The 26,950-nt window shown below is 45.8% G+C and overlaps 10 protein-coding genes across 10 annotated transcripts; 6 read left to right on the top strand and 4 right to left on the bottom strand.

Moving 5' to 3' along the window:
- Nucleotides 1-1,136: 1,136 nt before the first annotated feature.
- Nucleotides 1,137-1,966, top strand: N7500_001846 (uncharacterized protein; the record flags this gene model as incomplete). Its single annotated transcript, XM_056672992.1, has 2 exons — nucleotides 1,137-1,500; nucleotides 1,566-1,966. 2 exons carry the CDS (start codon nucleotides 1,137-1,139, stop codon nucleotides 1,964-1,966), a joined length of 765 nt encoding a protein of 254 aa, XP_056536511.1.
- A 570-nt stretch (nucleotides 1,967-2,536) lies between these two features.
- Nucleotides 2,537-5,225, bottom strand: N7500_001845 (OPT family oligopeptide transporter; the record flags this gene model as incomplete). Its single annotated transcript, XM_056672991.1, has 7 exons — nucleotides 2,537-2,875; nucleotides 2,931-3,220; nucleotides 3,283-3,460; nucleotides 3,523-4,068; nucleotides 4,126-4,242; nucleotides 4,334-4,894; nucleotides 4,947-5,225. 7 exons carry the CDS (start codon nucleotides 5,223-5,225, stop codon nucleotides 2,537-2,539), a joined length of 2,310 nt encoding a protein of 769 aa, XP_056536510.1.
- Nucleotides 5,226-7,546: 2,321 nt separating this feature from the next.
- N7500_001844 (FAD-binding oxidoreductase) lies at nucleotides 7,547-9,292 on the bottom strand (the record flags this gene model as incomplete). Its single annotated transcript, XM_056672990.1, has 5 exons — nucleotides 7,547-7,827; nucleotides 7,902-8,116; nucleotides 8,182-8,615; nucleotides 8,676-9,143; nucleotides 9,191-9,292. 5 exons carry the CDS (start codon nucleotides 9,290-9,292, stop codon nucleotides 7,547-7,549), a joined length of 1,500 nt encoding a protein of 499 aa, XP_056536509.1.
- Nucleotides 9,293-9,892: 600 nt separating this feature from the next.
- N7500_001843 (uncharacterized protein) lies at nucleotides 9,893-10,898 on the top strand (the record flags this gene model as incomplete). Its single annotated transcript, XM_056672989.1, has 2 exons — nucleotides 9,893-10,034; nucleotides 10,090-10,898. 2 exons carry the CDS (start codon nucleotides 9,893-9,895, stop codon nucleotides 10,896-10,898), a joined length of 951 nt encoding a protein of 316 aa, XP_056536508.1.
- Nucleotides 10,899-11,543: 645 nt separating this feature from the next.
- N7500_001842 (aldo/keto reductase) lies at nucleotides 11,544-12,578 on the bottom strand (the record flags this gene model as incomplete). The annotated part of the gene is made up of 1 exon (XM_056672988.1): nucleotides 11,544-12,578. The coding sequence occupies one exon, from the start codon at nucleotides 12,576-12,578 to the stop codon at nucleotides 11,544-11,546; it is 1,035 nt and encodes a 344-aa protein (XP_056536507.1).
- A 670-nt stretch (nucleotides 12,579-13,248) lies between these two features.
- N7500_001841 (uncharacterized protein) lies at nucleotides 13,249-13,528 on the top strand (the record flags this gene model as incomplete). The annotated part of the gene is made up of 2 exons (XM_056672987.1): nucleotides 13,249-13,258; nucleotides 13,290-13,528. The coding sequence occupies 2 exons, from the start codon at nucleotides 13,249-13,251 to the stop codon at nucleotides 13,526-13,528; spliced, it is 249 nt and encodes an 82-aa protein (XP_056536506.1).
- Nucleotides 13,529-14,708: 1,180 nt separating this feature from the next.
- On the top strand, nucleotides 14,709-16,228 carry N7500_001840 (uncharacterized protein; the record flags this gene model as incomplete). The annotated part of the gene is made up of 3 exons (XM_056672986.1): nucleotides 14,709-14,890; nucleotides 14,954-15,187; nucleotides 15,250-16,228. 3 exons carry the CDS (start codon nucleotides 14,709-14,711, stop codon nucleotides 16,226-16,228), a joined length of 1,395 nt encoding a protein of 464 aa, XP_056536505.1.
- Nucleotides 16,229-17,228: 1,000 nt separating this feature from the next.
- N7500_001839 (uncharacterized protein) lies at nucleotides 17,229-17,722 on the top strand (the record flags this gene model as incomplete). Its single annotated transcript, XM_056672985.1, has 2 exons — nucleotides 17,229-17,253; nucleotides 17,322-17,722. The coding sequence occupies 2 exons, from the start codon at nucleotides 17,229-17,231 to the stop codon at nucleotides 17,720-17,722; spliced, it is 426 nt and encodes a 141-aa protein (XP_056536504.1).
- Nucleotides 17,723-18,187: 465 nt separating this feature from the next.
- Nucleotides 18,188-18,726, bottom strand: N7500_001838 (EGFR-like transmembrane domain-containing protein; the record flags this gene model as incomplete). The annotated part of the gene is made up of 2 exons (XM_056672984.1): nucleotides 18,188-18,549; nucleotides 18,612-18,726. The coding sequence occupies 2 exons, from the start codon at nucleotides 18,724-18,726 to the stop codon at nucleotides 18,188-18,190; spliced, it is 477 nt and encodes a 158-aa protein (XP_056536503.1).
- Nucleotides 18,727-20,229: 1,503 nt separating this feature from the next.
- N7500_001837 (uncharacterized protein) lies at nucleotides 20,230-21,279 on the top strand (the record flags this gene model as incomplete). Its single annotated transcript, XM_056672983.1, has 1 exon — nucleotides 20,230-21,279. One exon carries the CDS (start codon nucleotides 20,230-20,232, stop codon nucleotides 21,277-21,279), a length of 1,050 nt encoding a protein of 349 aa, XP_056536502.1.
- Between the last annotated feature and the right edge of the window lie 5,671 nt (nucleotides 21,280-26,950).

The raw sequence follows: 26,950 nt of genomic DNA, 5'->3' as shown, positions 1-26,950 counted from the left end.
TACGGGTTAGATTGTGGCTTCAGGGAGATCTCTTGTATAGAGTACGGAGTGCACTGTGAGTGGAATTGGCTCCAATGATAGTTTGAAGGATCAAAGGAACGAGTCTTGCAGAACTTAAGTACATAGTCGAAGATACAACTCCTGGGGTTGTCAGAGAAGAACCTTCTAAAATCCATCTGCGACAACCACGTCGTTGGCGTGTCCCTTGCTATCTCCCTTGTCTGCCTTGACCCCGTTATCTTCTCTGGCAACCATCACGGACCTGACAACTGCAGTGTCTTGATAGCATGTATCAGCCCAGTCTAACTGTAGGATGTCTCTCTCTTTGGGTGATACTCACTATCAGTGGGTGTGGGTGCAGCCAATGCAAAAGCCGCCATGAAGGCAAGGAGGGGGAGATATGTACGCATGCTGGGTAGTTGGTGGCTTTTTCGTTGTGAAGTTGAAGACACAGCAGTCACAAATGATGTTTCGAAAAGTTGGAGATTGCCCTAGGTAGCCTGTGGTCTAGGACAACTTGACTTCGTTAGAGACTCTTAACCAAGATCACGAGGGATGTCATAAATATAGTAGTTTTCTTATCATAGTACTACATAACTTCCAGCCCAACCCAAATGCATACTGATCAGCCAGTTAAGGGCGTCTATGTTGTACATGAATCACACCCCTCTTCTACCTACAGGTGACGAGTACAGTAACAGTATGTAGATCACTCAAAAATATGCAAGGTGCCACGCCTTACACTCTGTCAGCCCTTTTGCCATTACAAATGTGATTCGAAGTGATAGAAACCTGGAAAGGCGCTTAGATCCGACTTGCTACATGTTGAGAAGCCGAGTCCCGCTTACGATACATTCCAGCGCTAACAGTCCATTTTCAACTGGCCCATGCAGGCCTCCATCAAATCAATGACATAATCTGTGACTCCAGCCCTAGAGGTGATTGACACTGCATATTAACACTGCATAGCCCCCGGGTCCAACCGCTGACTGTATGGGCGTCAAGCAAGGGATACCCTAACCCGAACATCCGAGTTAGCCTTGGACATGCTCAGTTTCAGTCAGTTCCAACTTTAGCTTCAAACGACCAATTCTTCAAATCTTTTTTCTAAAATAAGACTCGGTCTTTCAACAATAATGTTGACAACTGCAAAAGAGCATGAGTATAAGCCTCTCTCAAATGTCAATGAGGACTTAGACCGAGAGGAGCCTCAACCTCATCTTGAAAAACCATTTAAGACACAATTTACAGTCCCACACATCATATGCTTCGTCGTATCTCTCATCACCGCATTCGCAGCGGGCGTATTAATCACCGTCTACATCTCCAACATAACCACAACGCACAGCTATGAATCAGGGACTGTAGAAGACATATCAATAGCACCTCACCTCCCGCTCCCTCAAATCGCGGGCAAATTCAAACATAAATCCCCTTTCACAGAGGAGCCACCGCGGGAAGGGAATGTCTCAGAGCCTATATGGGATGCGTTAATACCTAGTATGTTCTTTGCATCACCTCATTGCGGCATCCAATACAAAATATAGTAATAACACAATCAACAGACGGCCTGGGCTACTTCATCCCCGAAACCGCAAACACCTCGAAACCAAAGTCCTCTTCTGTGGTAATTCCATCCGCCTTCCACCAGCTTCACTGCCTCTACCTCCTCCGGCGAGCCTATTACACACCTGAGCCAGAGCTTCAACGTTTCGACTTCGGTCGGAACCGCTCTGTTCATGTAGCGCATTGTTTCGACTACCTTGCTCAGGCGATTACCTGTTCGGCGGATAGTACGCTTGAGCCGGCAGTTGACAAGGAGCATGGATTTTTGGGCGCCGGGTTTGCGAGACGATGTTGGGATTTTGAGTATTTGAAGAGTGTTGTGGAGAATAGGAGAGCGTTTAATGCAAGTGGATTCTTGGCTTGGGGGGCTGGAAAAGACGGGAAGGTTGGGTTGGGGTGATGATTCGAGTTTGTAAAAAAGATTTGGACTCGGACCTTTGCTTTAGCTTTTGTATTAAACTACTATTTGCCATCAAGTAAGCATTTAAGCTCCGTATAGCAAGGTACTGATCCCCGGGGACGTCAAAAGGGCTCATTTATGGGCTTTACAGAGGCCCAATCGTGAGATGACGTGGAAACAAGTCACGACGGATGCAAGATCTGACTTCATTAATGATACGAAATTGGGGATGAGCGGGTATTCAAACATTAGCAATATACTTAAGCGTTCGGCATGACCACGAGTAGAATGTGTATTTTGGTAGCAGGTTGAGTGTTAAGAGAGGTGAATGATGGGATGCAGGAAGAAATCTGGTGTAGCAAGGAAAGGCAAGTAGAAGCTCTAGCCTTGTTTTGAACACTGATATAAACCTTTATAGACGATATACAATATGTTGCTCTTATGCATCGGAGAAGGTATCAATTATATTACTATAAGTACGGCAGTCAACATCCTTCGATCCGCATGGGATTCAAGCTCCTGTGACTGGAACCCTCAGATTCAAATCCCCCATCATCCATTTCACTTCTCCTATTCTGCAACCGGACACCAATCGTAGTTCCCGTCGGCGTTGTTTCCCCACCATGTTGGGAAGGGGTGCGACACTCCACCAGCTCCAAACACAGCAAAAGAGAGGATGAATAGAACAGTCAAACTAGCGCCATCAAAGGCTCCCGCAATCAGATAGGAGTATTCCTTGAAAATCCGTGGCTTGTAGTTTCGGAGATAATACTGGACGTAAAACCCGCCAATGATCCAAGTGAAGAGAACGCAGGTCTGGCTTTGGTTGTAGGGAATATAACCGGCGTATTGGATGAACTGCGGTAGGTTGATTTCCGAAGTGTCAAACTTTCCAATTTTGGGAACGAACTAAAAGTAGGGGGTGTCAGCTTTATTGAGAATAGAGAAGAGCGAGGATGCTTACTCGATGGAAGAGAGCGTGGATCATCACAACACCAGCACCGGCGACTATACCAAGAGGCACGGCTCCATATGGGGTGCCGATCTTATAAATGTAAGGAGCCAATGCCCATGATGCGGCATTGGTGTTGTAAGACTGTATAGTTGCACCACTCCAGGCGGAGTTTCCATTGCTATCGACGAGAAGCTCTCGATTGCTCGACACAATGGAGATCATAATGGCGTAGTTGATGAAGCCACCAAGAACCGTGCCGTAAACTTGCGTCAGGAACATGATACGAGGAGGAATTTTGACTGGAAGATAGATTCAAAAATGAGTGTCGGCTTCTGATTAGAAGAATGAGGGAGGTACTCACGATATTCGCCCATCTTAAGATCATTGGAAAGATTGACAGTATTGGTAATGACGTTATGCGACCACGCAGCAAAGTACATGTTACCGATCGGGCGTCCAGGAAGGATAAGCCCAGCCAACATCTTGGACAAATTGTTGGTAGCAATACCGTTACCGAAGCGAGAAAAGATGATGGTACTCTATAAGACGGTCATAGTCAGCATTGCTCCATGAAGATCATTATCAGGGATATTGTACTTACGAAGGGTGCAAAAATGCATCCGATCACGAGTGCGACCACATATTCCCAAGCCGACAAGGTGATGTTCTCTTTCGTGACAACAATGATACCCAGAACAAAACTGCCAACGAGCACGATGATATACCACCACCACGGAGCCTCTTTATAATTCTTGGCCATATGCTCATGGTGAATATCATCGTATCTACCTTCTCTCGCGCTTTTATACGCTTTCAGGATATCCTTGCCCCAGAATAGAATGCAATGGACGACCAAGGCACCAATTGCTGCGTTGGCCATAAACATGGCAAATGCGAACGTTCCAGTGAGCTTCGGCAGCCCGTGTTCAACCAAAGCAGCTTCATTAAGGACACCGTCGGGGAAGACCTCGGAAATAGGGTACTTGGTGCCATTGCTCATAAGCATCCTCGTCGACATGAATGGAAGCGATCTCGCATTCCAGGCATTGCCATAGTATATGCCTATCATGATGATAAAACAAGTAAATAGCCCCACGGCTTGATGGACTTGCAGTTTCAGAGGGAGGGAGGTTTGGAAAGATGTGAGCTACTTCTGTTAGAGTCCTGCTAGATCAATACGTGGGTATAGAGGGGAATCTCTCACATATTGCCAATCGAACGACAGCGAGAATAGGCCTAAACCCTGGTTGTTGGTGGCTCCACCAAAGATATTGTTGAGCACGTTCGCAGTCTCACCAGTGGCCTTTTGTGAAGCCAGGCACTATAAAGTACGAAGTCAGTAAGTTTTGTTCAAATAAAATTGCGATCAACCGGAGAGAGCAAGGAAAACTTGGAATACACAAACCACATACCGGAATAGAAACAGAATTTAACCACGGGAAGATGTAGGCAGGGATAGTTTCATATAATGCCATGCCACTGAATGCATACCAGAAGTATCTGAGGGGTTTCGAGTTTTTGACTTTGTGCCAATGAAGTCCCTGGAGAGTCTTGACGGTGGGCAGACTACTCCAGTAGACGGCCTCGGTGTGCCAGACTGCGATCGGGCGCATGATTCCACAGAGCCCGTAGCCAAACAGACCAATCGAGATAACGCTCAAGATCACAGTTGCCGGGCGCAAGGGGAGGTTGTAGAATAGATCCTGTGCTGCAAATACCTGCGAGCTAGGAGCGGCGTTTGAGGCCGATGTAGCAGTAATTGAACAGATTGCATGCTCTTTTAGGCTCCATTCTCCATTGTTGAAAATTTTCAACGCCGTGATCCAGAAAGGTAGTTTTCCCTGACCGTTTTTCGCCCTCCAGCGAGCCTCGAATTTATCACCACGGGGAAGGAATTTAGCCCAGGCATTGCCGAGGAAGTAAGAGATGAGCACGATGAAAGTGCCTTGGATTGTCACCACAGTGGGTTTGAACTATGGACCGAGGCGTTAGTATTCGTGTGGGAAATGGATGGATTGGAAGTACCTGATAAATTTGGTACATCACAGCCTGGAAACACGCGAGACCAGACGAAAGAAAAATACTTCGAAGGGTTAAGACAGTGTCAAAGTCATCTCGAAGAGGCAGCAGATGAAGAGCTGCATCCGCACCGGTAACGATAATGGCATCTGGATTTTCATCGAAGTCCTCGCCACTGTGTGTATGCTCATCTTTTGTAGCTAGCACAGTGACACCCGCCTTTTCACCGAGGCCGTCCTGGCTAGCCACAGAGATGTCACCGGTCTTTACAGGCGACTCAGACATACTGAGTGATATATCATGTACGGAGTATATGATTATCAGGTCGAAAAAGGTGGAGTATGGCTATAGGGCTGGTCACACCCGTTTTTCTCCCAGGTGCTAAGGGCTTTTATACTCCAATATAAGTGTACGTGCATTCTTATCAGACCATTAGCGCAAGTGTTCCCATGATACCATGCAATCTGAGAATGAGCCACCATGCTTGACGCGATACAACCTTGTTTTGCCTCTGCTAAAATGAACGCTCTTTCGAGAAACCCCCGTCTAGTCCCGATGATAACATTGCCCCTAAGATGGCAACATGTTCTGGAAAGCTCGGACCCTTTTCCAACGCCCGTCGAATATTGCCATTGGTTTCAAGTTATCTTTCCAGATCTCGGCATCAGAATATTCGCCCTGATACGGAGTATATGGAGTAATATCACCTTCAAATCAAAATGTAAAAAAACACCAAATGTAGCGAGATGCGTGTAGTGTGCTCCGTGTGCATAGACCTTTTTGGGGGCAATTGTGAGATAAGGTACCTGGGTAAGGTCTCGGCCGTTTATGCCAATTTTTTGGCGCTGACTTGTGCGTTCTTTCTCTAGCCAATACACGCTCGGTTGATACCAGATTACCTCGGAGAACCCATGATTTGGTCAGCTGGTAGCCACTTGGCAGGCGGAATTCCGACGGGTCTCCTACGGTAGGGTCACCTCCCCTCAGCCAGGGTGGTAGTTTTTTTGCTTTTTTCCGGGCCTGTTCGACCGAGTTGGGATGTTCAGCCTCCTATCATTTGTTAGACTTTTCGGCTCGGCAGACTCTACACATTTGATGAAACGCAAAGTATTATATTTTGAAAGAGGATAGGGGCACGGGTATCTCTCTTTTTTTTTTTTTTTTCGGCTTTCCTTTGATAGGTGATTTCCAATCAAGTGCACGGTCAAATAAAGAGAGGGGAGAAGTGATCAAGGAATTTCGGAGCTAAAAAAGAGAAATGAGTCCATATTTTATCCCAAACTCCATATCGAATCCTCCGTAGTCAAATCTTAATAGTTGGGCCCTTGAAAGCTTGGCATGTCCTAGAATGCTTGTAATAATCGCGGGCCACTCGGGCACCGGAGACCGGTAACACTGGAACTTGATCCACTCCCGAACACGATACGGAACATGAAATGTACGATTGAGACCCCTCAAAAGGTAGTGTAGACCCATCCAATTGGTCAAAGCCATTTGCCTGTTCCTAGCATGTGGAAGCTATTTTGCGTCCGTATGTCTCCGCATCCGTTGGGTCCAGGGCTGAGATAAGCCGCCATCGGGCCCCGGGGGGTTCAGTCACTCACAATCAGCACAATTAAAACCACTGCCTTTTTGCTCTGAATTCACCAAATGGCTAGCTTATATACAGTGATATAAATCCGGCAGTGATCAGGAATCCTAAAGTGTTGCCCCCTACAGTGTTATCACCTTGCCGTTTCTCTCCTGTATTTTAGGGTAATAGTTTGTTATGATAACTGAAATATTGTAAAAGGATAGGTCAATATATTAATGAGATCTGAAAATGCGAGAAAATATGATGCTCAGAAAGGTTATAAATTAAAGAGGTTCATTAAGAAAGTGGGGGTGCCCCTATATCTCAGGGATATATTAGCGTTCATTCGATTTTTTTCGACTTTCACAGCTTTGATTTTATATGTGGAGATGTATCTATTTGATGCTCACAAATAAATATCTTGCATCTCAAGTCTGTGCAATGAGTAGAAGGGCCAGAATATAGTGATTGTAAGTTCCTAGTTGAACACATTGGGTTGGGTTGGGTTTCGAAGATGCCAAAGCCCACTGCTGGCTGGGCTGGGGTTCAGGCCCATTTGTGGGCCTTGAAGAGCGCTAATGATGAGACCAGGCCTTACATCTTATCGCCTACTTGACTCCAAAAAAGAGAGTCCAGATCCTTCCTAAGGAGCTGAAGAATATCTACGGACTACAGTGGACAACTTCTCTGACAGACGTCAACACTGATGAGCAAAAGAAACAGTGGTTTCTGTAACTCAATCCTAATGGTAGAACATTTCCCAAAACTGCGGGGTGGCATAATAATTATTCACTGAAGGAATGAATCAACCAGATCGGGCCCCGACCAGCTGGACAGAGGGGTTGCTGTGACATTTACGAGAATGTTCATCCCGAATTACTCATCAGCACTCCCGATAGATAAATTAGATACCCAGAGAGCCAAGTCTAGTACTCAAGGGAAAACATCATGAACCTGTGGTTGACAATCCAAGAAGTATTTCCCATACACAAGGAAGCTCTTTCCAACAATCTGTCATCTCTTCACCATTCAACTAGTGCAGTTTCACAAATCCCTTCCACAGACCCTTTGAGGTGAAAACTTCACGAGGATCTACCGCCTTTTGAATATTCTTGAGTCTTTGTAAATTCTCCGCACCATAACCAGAGAACACTCGGCTAGCTTGCTCGGCCGATGCATAGTTGATATACATATAACGATTGGCAACACCGAGCTTATGGGCTGCTAAATCAATCCGGCGAGCGGCATTTGTGGTCATCCCATTGATGGCCATATCATCATTGGCATCCGACCAAGCCGTGGAGAGTAGAATAACTAGAAGAAGTGTTAGTAGTTGTGCTGAAGATATTCCTGGACTAAGGTGGTTTGAGAAATTGGGAAGGTCATACTAAAAAGAGGTTCTTCACGCTCGACATCGATTCCTAGCGCATTGCCGCCTCTGTTCTTCATGGCTGCAATGGCATTTCTTTGCATCGGATAGCAGATCAGGTTGGTACTTATGCCGGGTACAGACTTGATAGCTTCCACCTCTTGTCGGAAGATCTGGAGAGCTTTCGAGAGCAGGGGACGAGATGGGGACACGGTCAGAGTAGCAAATAAGTTTCTACCACGAAGAAATGAGCACCCAAAGAAAGAAAACACCGGAAGGGACAAAAGGCCAGCGCTTACCGAGTTGTACCCATTGGGAGAGTGCCATTAGACACACTGCTCATGTATTCTATGGTTTGAGACCTGCTCAATGTGGGGATTTGGTCAATTTCGTGGAAGACCGGGGGGTTCCGAATTGCCTTCCCGTAGCGCTGGGTGCCCATCAAGGTGAAGTCTTCACTGCCTGAGCGGTAGCTATAGTATAGATCATAGCCCATTTCCACATCACTGGTAAGATCCTCATCTGTGAATAAGTCATAGACCTTGTCAAGGACTTGCTCGGTTTGGTTAGCAGAGTATGACGTCTGCCCCGTGAAGACAGGACCTTGGGAAAATGTGCGGATCGTGAAGGCTGTGACAATGGCGAAATTATTGCCTCCTCCCCGGAGAGCAAAATAGAGATCTGGATTATGTATCTCGGAGGCGGTGGTAACCGTACCATTGGCGAGGACAACCTGGGGACACGTATTTCAGCAATGAATTCGTTTTGCGGTTTCTCGTGGAGTTAAGTATACCTCATATTCGAAAACATTATCCAAACCCCATCCATACTTGTTTGAGAATGGGGATGTTCCTCCACCGAGTGTGAATCCCCCCATGCCCACACTGCCTACTCTCCCACCGACAAAAGACAGATTCCGAGATTCCAGGGCATGGTACACTTGAACGCTGGTTGCACCGCCACCAACACGTGCCTTGTTCCCATTGTCTAGCACCTCGACTTGGTTCAAGAGGTCCAGGTCTATAGTAACACCGCCCACAGAGTTAGAGTCTCCAGCATTCCTGGAGTGACCGCCACCCTTGACCGAAAAGTAGCACCAGTGGTCAACAAGAATATCCAAGATTTCAGCCACATTAGAGGCACTACTGGGCTCGATGCGACAGGATGGACGAACCTCCTGCTGCTTCGCATCCCAAATGGTGAAGTTATCGCTGTCAGGGTAATGGACTGCAGGTCCGAAGACCGTGGAGAGTTGCACACACTACAGATAGTTAATATTGAAGGCGGAAGGGGGTTTGAAAAGCATACTGCTCGTTGACAGTTTACAGGCTTTGTTGTGGCTGATTGAATGGCCTCCCTTGCATTTGCCACGGCAAGAAAAGATATGAACCAAGGAGTGGTCCGCAGCATTGTAACTTATGGTGGCTCAAAGAACTATCAAGACTTTCTTTTCTGTATATCTTGGAATTGGGAGACCTAGATCATTATATATCATTTTGTTCTCCAAAAAAGGATCAGCGCAGTCAAGAATGATAACGTAGGCCAAGTCGGTGCATCATCGAGGCAGGTGGAAACCAACCTAAGACTCTTTTAATGCCAAGGGAGTATGCATGATTGACGCAACACTATGACTTGTCACCTTGTAAGGGAGACGATACTGTGTCCTGGCGTAGTAATTCAAGGCTGTAGCCTGGAGCTGTAGGTATGTGGACGTATACAACGGTCCATGGGTCTCCACGGGTAAACATCGGCTGTATATCCTCTATCCCCAATATGGATAAGCGCCATGCAGGCCGATGACAGGGTGGGTCAATGGGGGCATATGATTGGTTCAACCTTGCAAACTCCTTCAACCTTGAAACCTTGTTTCCGTTCAAAATGCATTTAGACCTTGGCCTTTTTTCACTCTTCACGCTATCCCTGATTCTTACGATATCCATTTACTAGTGCCCCAAAATTCCTGTCATCGAGGTGCAGAAGGAGTAGGATATCGCAGAAATGAAACGAACAATGGAGGAGCCCTCGAAAAAGCGGATCGCTTTACGTCCGTTCTCAGAGCGCCTCCGCGCATGGCCAGACGAAGATTGGTCAGGCATAACGGACCCGAAAACTCGCCGAAGGTTGCAAAATCGGTTGAATCAAAGAGCTCGACGTATGTTCTCTCTATACCCCATCAGTTACCAAGAATCGAATTGACCATACCACAGGTTTACAGAACAAAGAACCAGCAAAGCCCTTGGACAGAAGAAATCAACCTGATATCAACTATTTGGTGGCTAACGAACACGGGCGAAATACGCGTGGCGTTATTACAAAGCGGATAGATGAACAAGCATTAGCAGCGCATACCGTGACAGACGTGACCTCACTCGCCCCCTTGGAAAGAATTGAACATGTGCATATCCTCCACTCCCATTCAATGGCGACAAAAGTCACGATGCAACGCTTAGAGATGACGGCACATTATTATCATTCGCTGGGATCTCCACGCACTGATCTTCTACTCCATCTTATTCAATTTAATTTCACCAGAGCACTTATGGAAAACACTGCGGTCTTGGGCCTCACATCCGACCAGCTGCATGATGATGCTATTTCACCCTTTAATATTGCTGGGCCATGGCAATATGACTTCGAGAGTTCGCTTCCACCCAGTCTTCAGCCCACCATGATTCAGCGCTCTATCCCACACCACCCGTGGTTAGATCTACTTCCGGTTCCGCACATGAGGGATAATCTGATTCTAGCCGGAGACTTTGAGGAAGAAACACAGCTCTGCCTTGATATGAAGGGGATTGGGAATGCGTGCTCGGAGAGGACTGGGATTATTGTTTGGAGTGACCCTTGGGATCCGGCGGGGTGGGAGGTTACGGAGTCTTTTGCTCGTTCTTGGGGATGGGTTATCAAGGACTGTCTTGACCTAGCGCATTCTACAAATCAGTGGCGGGCAAAAAGGAATGAAACACCCCTCTTTTGTATCAACGGATTTGGTGGGTCTGCGTCTAGGTTGGAATGAAAATACAGGTCTGATTCGTACAAGACTCTGTTGATTGTCGGCCTATGCAGCTTGATGACATACGTGGGGACAAGCGCATAATGATCGCCCTGATCTTAGGTGTTAGAAATGAATGTTTTGGCAATAGATATTTGCAACACCACCGTTTGTGTGGACCAAGGTCCCCAAGTTGGTGTGGGAAATATGGGGGTGGAACTCCTCATTCCTTCGTATGCATGGATCAGGGGTGTTACAGTCGTCATTTATCTTAACCAAACACTCCTTCGACGGTCAGTGCGGTGGTTGAGTGTCAGGTAAACCAGAGCGTATTTTACCACCAGACCATACCAAAAACTCAGGCTCCTGTTTATAGCCTAAGGGGCTTACACTGCTTTGACATTAAGCAGCTGCCTCATATCCAAGGGATATGAATTGTCTGTCCATTACGCGTCCTTTTTGTCATTTCCTCGATGCTATGTATTATTTCCAAGCTTTTTAGGTGACTACAATCGCACTGCAGTTACATAAAAGTAGCAGGATGATTATATCGATTAGAACAGATACCAATGAGGCTCAACTCTTGTTTCCATATTCTTGTAGATTGTATTATATACCAGAATAGTTAAGAATAGAATGACCCTTTCCCTCACCCCAGAGATACAGATCTCACTGGTGGCTAATCACCTTTTTGGGCTCATATAGATCATCGATGCTCTTCAACTCTGCAGGACTAAGCTCGAAAGAAATAGCGCGAACCGCTTCATCAACTCTTTCTTTCTTACTCATTCCTAGAATTGGAGCAGTGATGAACGGCTTGGATAGGGACCATGCAATTGCCACAGTCGCCATGGATACACCATGCTGCTTGGCAATCTTCTCAACCTGTTCGTTGACATTCTTGTCTGCATCTGTGATAGGCTGACCAAGGAATCCTTGGCCCTGTCCCTCTCCACGTGTAGTGATAGAGAAATCAGACCAGGGCCGAGCCAGGAAGCCCATCGCAATGGGGCTCCACGGGATGCCACCCATTCCGAATTTAGCACACGCGGGGTACATCTCCCGTTCCTCTTCGCGGTAGATAGCATTGTGAAGGTTCTGCATTGAGATAAACTCCGTCCAGCCATGGAGGCGGGCAGTATACTGGTACTCAAGAAGCTGGTGAGCCCACATAGACGACGCGCCGATATACCGCACCTTGCCCGACTTGACGACATCGTGAAGCGCTTCCATAGTTTCCTTAACGGGGGTTCTGGGATCGAAGCGGTGGATTTGCAGCAAGTCAACATATGGCAGGTCTAGCCTCTTCAGGCTGGCATCGATGCTGTCGAAAATATGCTTTCGGCTCAACCCGTACTCATTGACGTAACCAGAATTGTCCTTTTCGTCATCGGTCATCGCCATTGGTTGTTCAAGACCACGACCGACGGGCGCCCACAGCTTAGTTGCGATGACAATGTTCTCGCGGCGCCAGTTGTATTTCTTGATTGCCTTGCCCAAGATCTCCTCCGAGAGCCCGTTAGAATAAGCATTTGCTGTATCGAAGAAGTTGAGGCCGGATTCGTAACAGTAGTTGAGGACGGGCACTGCGTCTTCTTCCGGGATTGACCATTTGAAGCGGCCTTCGGGATTTCCAAAGCTCATGCATCCCACACCAATCGGGGCGATGCGAAGGCCACTGCTTCCAAGTTGCACGTACTTCATCTTGGCTTCTGATTCAAGAAAGATCAATTGAAAAGAAAAGTTGTAATATAATCCAAATCCTGGGGGCCAAGCAGAGTTTTATAAGTTAGGGACGAAACTAGTGGATAAAGAATCTTTACGACTAGAGCCTCTCGTAAGGCGTGAAATGAGATTGTGCTATACACTTCATGCGACATGATGACAGATCGCACCTCATTGGCCGTACCCTCAACCTAGTGGGGCCTGGACTTTGCCTCATCTCATCCGGCATCGGCGCTACAGATCATCCGAGCAGGTCAGGCATAACGTCGCGCTCCTTCTAAATATATGTCACGATCATCCTCCTGAAGGTGTTTCCCGCTGCGTAGCTTGCCTGGCCTTCTTTCCGATGACGCTCGACGTGCTAAAAAGTATGGCAAAGAAGTTTAGCGGCTGAGGTTGCTGATGCTGGGCCGCGGGGGTACAGATATCAGGTGCCTGATATCTTCGAGTGGATTGAAGTTGTTTAGTCATTGTGGATCATAGCCACGTAGAGCTTGTTTTGGAAATAAGGAAGTTGTTTGGGTATATGCGGTGCGCGCGAGCCTAGGGCCGAGAGCGTGAGATGTAAGAGCTGGTCCCGCCTGAGCAGACAGGTAGTGCGCTTTCAAATCGCCGTGCTGAACACATGGACATCTGGCTTCTCACCCACATGTACCCAGGTGGGATTGACACCCCACAGCGCAGCAGCAGGGCGCCGGTCTGCGGGTGGTGGATGGCGATGTTGGTGGTCCAGCTCTTGGTCACACCCCGACGCCCACGAACGGCGTATAGCGACTTGGCCACCACATGCGACCCTGAGGGATGTTACTAACGAGCATGTCAGCTATGAGCGCGAGGATCAGGGTATTTTTGATCAGGCCACCCTCTCCCACGACAGACGCCGACGTTGCGCTCTGCAGAATTCCGTCCAGGATCGCCAGGTGGAATAGGCAGTACGATTGGAATTTTATTTAGATAAGGTTGGCCCGAGCAAGACAATCGTCCGACAAGCGCGACTCCCGCTGACAGACTCGACACTCTTGATGGTCTAGAGAGTCGGACCAAGTTCAACACCTACTGTACCTTGTGCAGCGCCTTGTACCGCAACTGCGCTAATTGTGGGGCTTTCAGGGGCGCGGGCTGTTCACTCTTCCGCGCTTCATCGTCACCAATTAAGTGCTTGGCGCGGATCAATCCGGAGCAGTACTGGTTGACCACACCCGCCGCTGCGGTACGGATACGGAATTCATGCCGGTCCTTAATGCCGGACATATCTGTCAGCGTCAAAAGGAGCTTGGTAGATTTACTCCGTACTCTCCTTGACGACGACCTCGTGTTCGATCTCACCTTCCACAAGTGATGTGCTAGCTCGTTGGGCGACGCGATGACAATTCTTTTGGGTCCAGCGGGCAATAGTTCTTACACAATCACTACTAGATATTGAGAGACTGGATTAATTTGCTTCCCCTGGCTGCTGGGAAACACAATGTTAAGGCTGTACATTCCATATTCATCTCTAAAAGACGCTATAGGCCCATCGGATCAACGAGGAATTCTTTTATATTGTACTCCGTTCTCAAGCTGATAAGAGACCAGCTTAATCAAAGCCAGACTAGTGGGGAGTCGTGATACATTCCACCTGCAGAAGATGACTGGTCCGATCTGTGGAGTCTTGCATATAATGATCGCCCTCAGGTTTTCTAGTTTCTGATGTCGATCCACAATTGGATCTAGTTTTCCAATAAGTTCTTCCCACACTCCTATTTTTCTTTTCAATGGTGGCTGGCGTCCGCCCACTTCAGTATACGTGAGTGTATTTTCCTATCATTTTTCTTTCCTTCCACACCCATTCTTTTCTACACCAATTGAGTTTGACCGACCACCCCTGAGCCAATGGCACAAAGATGTCGCCGCAAGGGTCGCGAAGGGCTTAGCTGCTAAATAGTCTGGCGGAGAATCTGGATAATTATTGCCTATCCACTGTCAAATATTCTCCATCGAGCCTGCAGGACTCGTCACAATTTAGTCTAGCTTATTCCTGACCAGCCTCTCTGATCTTTTTTTTATGCGTATATAACTTGAATATCCCTAGGACTCCATTTCTAGTCCGAGCTTGTACGTCAACCCACAATGACTTCCGATACATACTCTTTGAGCGAGGTCATCAAGGTGGCCGAAATTCATCCTTTCTATAAGGCCGATCGGAAGTACCCGCCTGATCCAGAAGCCATTCAGAAGGCCCTTCAACATTCATCGACAGAGTCAAAGCAGACTGACCTTCATTTGCAACCTTTGCTCAGAAAAGACGACATGTAAAGCTATAATTCCGTGTTTTTTTTTCTTTTTCTTCAATTATAGTTGACCAATTCTAACAGTTATCGTGTCATCAAACGACTTACCAATGACACAGATCCGAGAAATGAATACCGGCGAAGCGTGTATATCAGTACCACAGGAGGAGGCTCCGGTGGGCTACCATTGATGTTTGCGACCGACACGAAGGAAAACCGCAAGCAGAGGGCAGTGTTTGGGGAATTTCTGAGAATCTGCAAAGTCATTGAGCCCAACGACTGGGTTCTCTCGACCCACACATCAGGGTTTCTTTACAGGTATGTACAACATAGATCCTGTCACGGACTGGAATATCCACGTATAACATTCTATGAGATAGGTCCCTCGACCTTGTCAGTGAAATCCTGGAAAACGCAGGAGCATCTGTTCTATGTGCAGGAAGTCGTATGGATGCTGCAGAGGTTGTCCACACATTGATCAACTATCGTGTGAATGTTTTGACAGGGGACAGTAGTCAAATCATTCATATTGTCCACCATATTTCGACCCTTCCGGCTGAACAGAGAAGTGAAATCAGGGTCAACAAAGTGATTTATACCTCCGACTTGATGACATATACCCAGAGAAGTTATATCTTGAAGGTTCTGGGTGCTGTGAAGATTCTGTCAATTCTGGGCAGTGCCGAGGCCGGTCCATACGCAATCGCCAACCCTGACATCACCGGACGCTGTATTTCTTCGGCAAGAGACTTTGTCTTTGATACCCGCACTATGCTCATTGAGATTCTTCACTCCTCTACCATCAATGAGGACTCTTCCTTTGGAAAGTTTGGCGGGAAACCGGTCCCCGAGGGGGAACAGGGAATTATTGTCCAGACGTCACTGCAACGGTTACGCAATCCTCTTGTGCGGTATATAACAGGAGACGTCGGGTCAATCCATAGAATTCCTGAGGCTGCCGCTGAACTTCTTCCGGAGTCAGAACTAGAATACCTTCGAGTCCTCCGTCTTGGAGGTCGGGATCGTCGGTTCAGCTTCAAATGGTTCGGCGAGTATTTCAATTTCGAAGAGATCGAGAACCTCATGCAGACCGAGGGCTCGGGGATCCTACAATGGCAAGTGATCCTGGACTCTTTTGATTCATCTCCACAGTCCACTTTGGAGGTTCGCATGCTTCGTGCTGCTGCAGGCGAGGGGGTTATGAATAGAGAAACTTTTGTGGCCCTGGTTGAAACTTTCTTCTTCGTCTTCCCTGAAAACCGACACCTATTCAGAGTGAACCTCCTGGATGACCTCGAGGGATTTGAGAAGAGCAGCACGGGCAGCAAGATCATGAAGCTTGTCAATAGATTTGATTAAAATTGTCCGTTGGCGTTTTCCCATCGCTAGGTGCTGAACATCGGGGTGATTCTAATATTTTTCCTGATTCCGAGGGTGGATAGACGATAATGTGAAGTATATGTTTTTTATTAGATTGCTGTTCCTTAGGGACTTAGTAGCAACTGTAGTCTGGAACTCAAACATCACCATGTAGACAGCACAGCATATCGCATGAAAACAGCGGTTGATTGTGACCGACTTCTTGTTCTTGACATCGGTCAAGTCGTACAGCCTGAAAGTCCATACAAGTCACTAGAAAGACTCAGGACATCTGATATAGATAATTCTGGTGGAATGGTGCCTATAGAAAGAATGATGTTATCAAGAATTTAACATGACTATATCATTACATCTCATCAACAAACTACCACATACGACCATAGTGTGTGGAAAACAGGGCTTCCCGCCGCCCTAATCTTCAGCCCCTTCAGCTTATTCACCTGAACGCCCTGAACACCACTATTCTACACCTGAATATCCTGCACACCCCTGAACCGCTGACGTGTCCTTCCCCTCCCATGCTGACTTTCTCTCAGGCGTGTTGTTTTGATCATAGCTCTCTGGTAATAGTTTCCATCGGTTGACACATGTCCTCCTAGTATTGAAATGACAGTAAGAAAGAAAAAATGGGCCGCCTTGGAGTACCAATCTTCTTATTCAATATAAATTCGCTGGAGATCACTCAACCCACCCCACTACTAACTCACCGGCGGAGGTGGTTCCGGAGCGGATAAAGCGATGATCCTACTAGCTGCCGCTGCCAGGCGGATGGTCCGTGAACGGATCCAGGACCGGTGGAGGAAACAGTGGGAGAGCGAGAGGACCGCTCAGCCCACAAAGCGCTTACTGAAATGGTCCTACGCTTATACGAAAACCTATCGAAACCACGCTCATCGATTATAATACAACTGCGGTCTCAGCGCATTGCGCTGACACTCCTTGTATAAGGTCAATGAAGTGGAATCCGATAAATACCCCTATGGAGAGGGCTCTCAAACGCCGAAGTAAGTCTTGCTCCAATGTGAGACCTTCGGTGTACTGAGAAAACGGCTCTTTGACCAGTTGCATAAAGCAATCGGGCCGAAAGAGCTGTCTAACTATGACATGATTGTGTCAAATCCGCTGGCAACCCGCTACGTTGCCCAATTCATGCACCGAACCGGCCTACTTGCCCAGTTTCAACATACTGAGCAAGAAGAGTCCGATGATGAAACCGAAGACCTCGACCTCGAGGTTATAGTGCAGAGTCCCGAAGACGATGGGCACTACCCAATGCTTGCTACTACGGTCGAGGGAGGAGAGAACCTCGATTCGCTACTGGAATATACGGTACCTGACCGGGCGGATGCTCTCAATGGCCGGAAAAACATAACACCTAATCGAGGAAGAAGTGAAGACGTCGGAGAACTGGGTCTGATCTTGCTGCAGCAGGAACTAGCTGGGGGCTTGATAAAGAGGTGCTCACATGTCTAGTGAGAATACTGAGGACATTGGAGAGGTGAACGGTGCATCCCACGCATTCTTTTTGTATTCATTGCGCACCGGCATTGAATTTCTCATTCGTATTGCTTTGTGACGCATTTTGCGAGTTTTATCACTGGGTCTATGGGTTTTGACTTACATGTAGGGCTGGTCCTCTTGCTGAGAACCAGCTCAAGGTCTGTACTGGAGCATGATCAGGCGTACAGGATACGAGTTCTTGCTTCAACTGGAAAGAAGCGCCTGCATAGCCATTACGATACTAGTTAGTCTGCAACAGGTTCATAGAACTTTGATTTGATTTGATTTGATTTGATGGTGCGCTAGCATGTTTCAAGGAATCTAGGTTATTCCGTTGTATTGGCTTACGCAAATATTAATCTTCGGATTTGCATGATTTACCAGCCACTCTTCACCGGCTACTCCAGAATAACATCGCTCGGATTTCGATATAAAGTTTCATTGGCGGTGATGCGATTCTAACTCCAAAGGTTCACTCTGAACACTGTCTCCAGGAAGTTCATTTGGAGAGGGGCCAATGTCCCTAGAAATTTTCGTTCCAGATGCATATGACCCTGTCATATGCTGTGCCTCTTGTACATAGAAATTTTTCTTGTTACGGTTACGACGAACCAACCAGAAGCCCAGAGCTCCGATAAGCGCGCATCCTGCAACAGGACCAATGACTGCTCCAGCAATCCAAGATTCGCTCTCTTGCTCTTCGGTCGATGTGCTGGGGCTAGTGGTGGCGCTGGGGGTGGCCGGTGAAAAAGGCGTGGTAAGGGTAGCTGCGGGTGTGGGTGTAGACTGAGATGCGGTCGCTGAGGGTAATGGTGGTGAGACAATAACTTCTTCGAAGGACGATCATCAAGATTTAACTTACTGGACGTAGTAGTCTCTGTAGTAGTATGGCGAAAGATCGTAGATGCTGGCCACTCGTTCCAACAGAAAAGATCCACGACAGGGGTGTCTGTTGTCGCAAACTCATAGATGTTCATAACGTTGCACGTTTTACCAGATTTACTTTGACAAAGCCAGGATTAGCAAGGTGCGAGATATGGTGGACGTGGTTTAGATTCGACGTGGAGAAATCTCACCAAGTAGAGTAGCCGGTAGAATGATAGTAAATGGTGCTCGAGTCACACCTCGTTCCAAACCCACAGTTAGAAAAGATGTTATCGCAGCATCGCCCGAAGACAACACCATCTACGGTACTGGTAACATAATTTTGGCCCCAATCGCATGTTACCGCCGACCCTGTGAGAAATTCTTAGCCCGTGGTGACTTGGTTCAGAAAAAGGCAATATCTCACAGGTCTCAGAGATTGATGCCCAACCTTGCTGAGAAGATGGAAGCGTAGTCGTAGAGCCATTCGCCCCGGCAAAACTAGTAACCCCCAAGAGGAACATAAAAATCGCAGAAAGCATGGTCAAATTGGTAAACCTGGGATATCATATGTTGAAGCGAGTCAACAGCAGAAGAGAATCCTTAACACTCTTCCCCAGCTATGTTTTCGGCGTCGCTAGACGCAAGTTGTTTGTTAATTGTAACGCCACCAGAAGGCAATGAGGCGGCTTTTGTAACTAATATTACTTTCACAGAAATTTGTCCTATTTCTCAAGGGGCTACGTATTGTACGTATTGGAAAGAATTAGCGTGGGGCCCAAGAACCAATCTAGGGTCCGAAATTATCCTATATGTTGTCTTTTTGAGAGGCTAAGCGTGTATGTTTTCCCCCATGATACAAAACTACAGATCATAATATCGATGTTCATCTGATCAGGCTAGCTAGTTTACCATGCAAGGGAGAAAAATAACCTAAGACATTAAAACATTCCCTACAAAAGAGTTTCGCTGCTCAGTCATGATTTTGAGATTTTGAACAGAGGCTGATAAGTTAGTAGCACGCATGGAACTACAGGAATGCCAAGGGACTAGATGTTCCTGGTGCGACATCATCATCCAATAATACCACACTCAGGGGGGCTTATTTCTGCCTCAAGCATCACAGATATCGGTAAAATCCGCGTTTTACATGGCGCTTAACAGGGGTGTAGCACTGCGACCAATCATTAGATGTGTGTTCATTTTCTGTCCCAAGCAGGGATAAAAACAAAATTGTCAGCACTGTTGGGAACATTAGTAATTCCAGGGTATCAGGGAATATACAGGCATCAATATCAGCGGTGACCACAAAGCGAATTTTTCGGGAGTAAGAAACTACCATCTCTGAGAGATGATCAAAAATGGCCCCACCTCGCGGTCGCCAAGACGGAAGCGGCTAAAGAGGGGCGTAAAGTATATGTACGTCTCGGGCCAAGGAACGTATACGAAGTATGTAACGGAGCGCGGTAATGAATTGACGGTGCTAGCTACAGGGGTTTGGCTTTTGTTCTCCACTTGGCGACATGCATTTGAGAAAGATGCAAAGCGAAATTTACTGAGAGAAAATATGACTTTACCTTGAAACAGTGCTCCTAGTTGGCCTACAACCTCTTATCATGATGGGCGGATTCCTGAGATGGATTCCCTTCCTCTTTGAATCCCTCGCAGACTACTGTATTCCTCCTATCCAACCGCAGGAGCGTCTACGGTCTGAGCGGCGGCCTTGGCAACAGATCGTCACCGGCGTGTATGGCCGCCCACCCCTCTTGAAGATTCATGACCGCGATGGAGTCGTGAACTGGAGCTTCCAACGCGACGACGTCACGCAGCCACTGCCCGACGATGTTCATAAATGTCTCTATGCCCACGCCAACGATGCCACGGAGCTCAAATATATGAACAACGGCACTAGTGTCGGTGCCGTCTATAGTGATCTTGCCCTCGTGATCAACCACACCCCCGAAAATCCAGCGACGGACAAGCTTATCACGTTTGCACTTTGTAGAAGGAACGAAGTCCTCTGGAATGCGCATACCCTCGAGCCCCTACCGGGCAATTTACTTGCTGTGGGTACTACTGGTCAACGAGCCTGGGACGGTATTCTTGTCTATAATGCTAGCGCCGCCAACGCCCTCGTTGCAAACCCTCCAATTCTTCAAAATATCACCGGCTTACGAGCTATACACGGTTTGATTTGGGATGAACAAGGACAAATGCTATGGGCTGCTGGCACGGACGCCGCAGCGGACGGCACCGATCTAGTCCCTGCTTATGGGACTATCGTGGGATATCCCTGGGACTCTAGGACGGGCCTACTGTCTAAGGACGACCGCTTTATCTATAAATTGCCCGAGGCATACCTACTTGAGGCTGAATGGGGTAAGGGATACCCCTGGTGGGCCGGATTGCATGACCTAGTACCTATCCCTGGTCAGCGGAAATTCCTTGTGTCGGAAGATCGCGGTCTACACGCATTTGATATCGAGACGGGTCAGTTTACAGAACATTATGAGAACGTCACCAATAAATATTTACAAGGGTTTGAGGTTACAACCAATGATCGCCATGGGTTTACTGGTGACGGGAAGTGGGAGGAGTTACCTCAGTCGGACCTAAAGAGTTTTAGTATTGCACCCGATGGCAGTTTCATCTATGTGCAGTCATGATGGACTAAGTTCCGTGGTTTCCACACGAGTTTGGTTGTTCATGGCAAGAGACACAAGATCAATATCGGCGACGAGATCTATAGGTCGCGGTGGTTTGGAAATCTGGATGGCTGGCCTAAACCTTGAACGTGGTTAGGATTGTTTCAAACATGATACGACCCTAATTTGGAGTAACTCTTGCGTATAGATTGGATTGACTTGACAATTTGTTTCATTTGCATCTGAAATGTCTAGTGTGATATAGTTGTCCTTGTTGAATATCGATATTGAGATCCGTGAAGAGCACGTGGAGTGCTTTAACACGGAGAGAATGACTTAACCTAGCCAATTCTGTTTACAAAGTTATGCCGCTTTCGCCACTGGCTTCTTAGGTCGCGTAAAATCGGGTTGGCCCACAATGTTCGATCAAGATCACGATGTCCAGACAGGTTCACTATTACCAATTGGGACCACAACTCTCCGCCATTCATCTAGAGTCTGGCAACGGTCGAGGAGAAGAAGCAAATGGCAGATATGGTCATAAGGCATACGTCGTAGCCACGTTTGCATCATATTATCCGAGGTACCGCCATCGCGACACAACGGTTTGGTATTGTGGACAATTTCTTTGTCAAATAGGGCGTGAAAATCAGCCAGCGTGCAGGTTTGTTGCCAATATTAGCCTCTGGATCAAGCACTGTGAACAAAGCAAGGCGAGCGAGAATGCACCTAAATATTATATATAAAAGATATTAACTGTTGCTTTTGTTAGCATTACATTATAGTATTGTTTTCTCTCTCCTAGCCGGATTATTAGCAATCCTAGTGTATAATAAAGATTTGTTCCGAGCTGTTAGATCTGAATATTACCCTCTAGCTAGACTATATCAATCAAGCTTGTTCCAAAAATCAATATTAGATAACACTATACATTTCCAAGTGTTTTATTCCTAAATAGCTGCTCCCACCGCATAGCGCACGCAACCAGACTAGGTATGAAAAACTAGCCCGCCCGTGAGCAGAAGAAGCCTATATGCTAGACCTAGCTCCTAGGCTGTCCTTTCAAAATACCCAGCTCGGTAAGAACCGACGGAACCTGGCGAAGGCACCAGGACCCGGACCTAGGTACACCCCCCGGCCAAGCGGATGGTCGGCGCACATACGGACGTCGGCCATTGTAACCCCCTCAGGCAGCTCTGCTGGGTCGATCCTCATCACGCCTAGGGACCCGCACTCAGCTTCCGCTATAGCGACCTCGTCGGGGGTCGCGTCTAGGGGGGAGAGCGGCGAGGGTAGTGGTTGTAGAGATGGTAAGGAGGAGAGAGAGGTAGGTGAGGGGTTTCATATTGGAGTTAGATCAGGCGATGACCTTCTAGAGTGGTCTAGTTAGCCTAAAAAAAGGATGAAGAGCAAAAGTGGACTGATAAAGAAAGAAAGATAGGAGGAAGAGGATTTCGTACGTTTGAAACTCACGTAGGAATACTAGAAGGGTATTTGATAAGTGTAAAAGGGAAGGTAGTAGGCGCTAATCCTCTTGGAAATAAAGATATGAATCTTAGCGCTTACCCTAGTGGGGAGCATACTTCTTTATATAGGTAAGACCGCCGGCATTAGGCGAACATGCGATGTGGTCAAAATTGGCCCCGGGCAGTCCGATTGGTCAGTACCTTTATTTGCTACCTAGTAATAGGACAACCTTAACAGACAAAGGCACTCACTTTCTAGGTAAGGATGTATCTAACCACTAGGGCCTCAAGATAAGTTATAGAGCAGAGTTAGTGAGATCTCACCCTATCACCGCTCTTTTCCACGAAGGTAGTGTAAGAGTATACGATTATCAGGTATAAGGCCTATCAACTAGGTAAGATATAAGGCTTAGTGATTGGGAGAGGGGATCAAAATGTATTCGTCTTAAGTAGTAAGACTAACTCTTATAGAAGGGAATAGGATCCTAAGGATCTTGGGGTTCTTATGCTCTAGTACCATATATTTACCCGAACTGAGTCCTAAGCGGATTATAAATTAACCCCGCTTTAACCCCAGGATATGAATGACGTACTTAGATAGATGATCAAGTATCAGAACTGAAAGGACCTTTATCCTTTACACCTTTATCTATAAAAAAGGGCTATAATAATAAATAAAGGCAAAAGAAGCTATTTTTATTATATTATATAGATTTTCTTTTATCTCCTTATAATTATCGTAGTTCGATTATAAACGGACTAAACTAGGTCCCTACACTCTTTCACAAATCTCCTTAAAAATCTTTTATAAATAAGTAGTTAATAGAGGACTATCTTTCTAGTTACTAGGGGAGGGAGAAGCTAAAAATCTCACTTTTTTACCTAGAAACCCCTATACAAAAGCTTAAACCTAAGAAAATATATAAGTAGGACCACAAGATATTGAAACTAGAGACTAGTTCTAGTTCGGTGGGGGAGGATAAGATCCGAAAGCTTATTTTAAACATAAGACTTTACGTCTTTGGGAACTGTAGGTACCTATATAGGTCCTTACGTGACTACTATCTACCATAGTAGTCTATCTACAGACCTATACAGATCTATATATAGTCGATAGATCCTCCTAGGAATAAAACTCATGCGATCCTTTCTGAATCACAATTTCTTAATAATTCTTAATTTACACAAATCAATTACTTAAGCTCTAATTATTTTTATCATTATCTGTAATCATATAGAACCAACCCTGAGACCTTCATAATAGGTATAACCAAGTATCCTTTAGTAGCTATATATAATACAAGAAGCTCGGGCCTACCCTCCGGGCAGGCCTCGCTCAACTAAACCAAAATCTATTAGGGGATTCGCCAGTTTATTTGAATAATATTAAATAAATATTAAATAAAGAAAAGCGAGAAGCGAGAAGCGCCGTATACCTACGCTCCTATAGAGCTTCGCTCGCGCTCTGCTCTATAGCGGTAGGTATACGGCTGGCAGAAAAAAAAGTATAAGATAGAAACATAACTATCTATAGTCTGAAATTGATAAAACTTGGCAGAGTACAAATAGATAACTCCTCCTATATACACACCAAATTTGAAGTGAATCGGATCAAGGGTTATGGAGAAAAGCGAAAAAAAAGGGTAACATGGCAATTTTTGATGGGGTGGACGCCAAGTGGTAGCAGACCCCTCGACCAATGAGCGGCCAGCAAAGTGGAAGCAAAAAACGGATTTGCAAATATAGTTGATAAAGATATACTAGTAAGGAATTAGTGACTATAATAAGCGGAGCCTATTACAATCATATACAGTAAACCCCCTTTATAACGAATCAATTGAGACAGGGCCAAATATTCGTTAAATCCAGGTTTTCGTTAAATCCAGGTTTTCGTTAAATCCAGGTCCCCATATATTATATATATATATCTGGTCTATATACAAATTTATACTCCAAAATAGCTTCTGATATCCCTCTGCTTTTGCTCCCCTATTCTCCTGACCTCCAGTACCCTTTCATGTTTATAAAGAGCATTAATTAGATAGGTTTCACCCTGATCCTACTGCTCTTCATATAAACATAGGGTTTTCAAAGCCTGAATAGCTTCACTATACAGAATCCGCGCCTTTTGATCCTTAATTTCATCCTTATCAACCTCCGGAAGGAACTCATTAAGTACAACGTCATCAATGGTAGCTAAATCGTCCTTAACAAGTTCATCCACTAGGTTTAAGAAGTTCTCAATATCTATTGGGTTTAGAATCTAAGCCTACATCACACGTATATCAGAAGATATATTATTAATAAGCGATTGAATCTCTATTTAAGGTATACTAGTAGTATCACTACTACTAGTATCTAGGCTATTAAGTGATATTGAAAGGCCTTTTTGATAATAGTTCTTAATTGTAAGAGCTAATATATCAAGATCCTAGGCTTAGATACCCTATTAGATAGCCTAAAGAATATTTATTGATACTATAGGATTGTGACCACGATCGTACTTAGTCACAATAAACCTTACCTATTAGCGCTTCTAGTATACCTTCTACGTACGAATAATACCCTGATTAAGCGGCTAAAAACGACTTATAGAATTTGCTAGGAGCTAGATAATCAGGGTATTCCGAAGGGGTTAATTACTAGTATTAATAGCCTTTATAGTAGATTCGTGTACTAAGAAGTTATCTATAAGAAGTACTACCTTACGATTTAGTATTTAATTATTAAACCACCGAAGCTATTCCTCAAAAATCTCTCTAGTTATCTAGGCTTTATAATTCCACTTCCACCGTATATTCAAATTATCTATATTAACACAAGAGGAAGTAAAGGTATAGGGCTTCTTTACCGTTCTAATAAACCAAGGTTTTGGCTTCTTAGATCCATTAGTATTATAGCAAAAGAGTGCTAAGATCCTTACTTTTTCCTTCTTTTTTCTAGGTAAAGATCGGGTAGTAAGGCTTCGATCAGGAACCCACTTCTAATAAAGGCTAGTCTTATTACAATTAAATATATCCTAAGGGCTATATAATTAAAGAGCCTACCGAATTAGGATTATAGCTTTAGTAGTAGACTCTAGAGTGCTTCTATCCTCCCTAAAGTGTAACCGGTTTCGTATAGATTCACGGTGCTAGAATCCAGTAAGCCAGCTATTACTAAATAAAGGTATAGGAATACCTTCATATATTGGTAGCTGGCCCTAGAAGAAGCGTGCTTTCTCACGTATAACCTCTTAGGTCATAGGGATATAATTCTCAGCGAGCTTTACCTAATGGATAAGCGCTTTTTCGAGCTCCGGCCACTTAGCGATTCGGGTCCGCTTAGCACTAAGTTGATGCTTCGAAAGCTCGGCGTTAAGGTGACAATATCGGGAGGAAAGGATCTTGGAGATTGTTGAGGGTGATAGACGATGATTGTAGGTTTGTTGGAACCACTAAGTAAGCTATTTATTGGATAATAGGGTATTGTTTCGACGGTACTCTCGGAGAGCGATCTTTTCGGAGGTAGGGATAGCGCGGCGAGGTATTTTGATTGGTTAAAAGGTGATATGTAATACCTGGATATAGCGAATTTAGTATGGTAGGATTGATGAAGGAACGAAATTCGCAGTAAAGGGGTAAATTCGTTATTAGTATGGTGGATTAATTGAAGCACCGATTTCCGATCGTAATAACCAGGTATTCGTAATAAAGGGGTTCGTTATAAAGGGGGTTTACTGTACCTACAAAAGCGCTTATATTATTTCTATCGTAGTTATAGAAATAAACGCACATAGACTATCGCTACTATAGGAGAGACTAGTATAAGTACACCTTGCCAACGATTGTTTTTTTTTTTTTTTTTTTCGCTTTTTTGTTATATCTGGAAAACACAACCCAATGGTCCGCCCTAAGGCACTTTGAGGCTGTTTCCAGTACATACGACCATAGGGTGTGGAAAACAGGGCTTCCCGTCCGCTCAGCCGTACTTAAGCCACACGCCGGTGAGTTAGTAGTTGGGTGGGTGACCACCAGCGAATCCTCACTGTTGTATGTTTTTGCATTTTTGCTTCTTTTGTGAAAATAGCAAATGATCGTTCAGATGAAATTATGTTTTGGGTGGTGCGGAAGCGAAGGGCCGACTTCGGGATTATATTCAGCTTGGTATCTGTACGGTATTTGTAGCATGTTACGAGGACGCGAACAGTGCGCCGAAATGCAGCACAAAATTACAGGCTCAACTTT

Source organism: Penicillium coprophilum (assembly GCF_028826855.1).
Source record: "Penicillium coprophilum strain IBT 35676 chromosome Unknown utg000002l_segment0_segment0, whole genome shotgun sequence".
In the NCBI taxonomy this organism is placed as follows: domain Eukaryota; kingdom Fungi; phylum Ascomycota; class Eurotiomycetes; order Eurotiales; family Aspergillaceae; genus Penicillium; species Penicillium coprophilum.
This window is presented reverse-complemented; position numbering and strand designations above follow the sequence as displayed.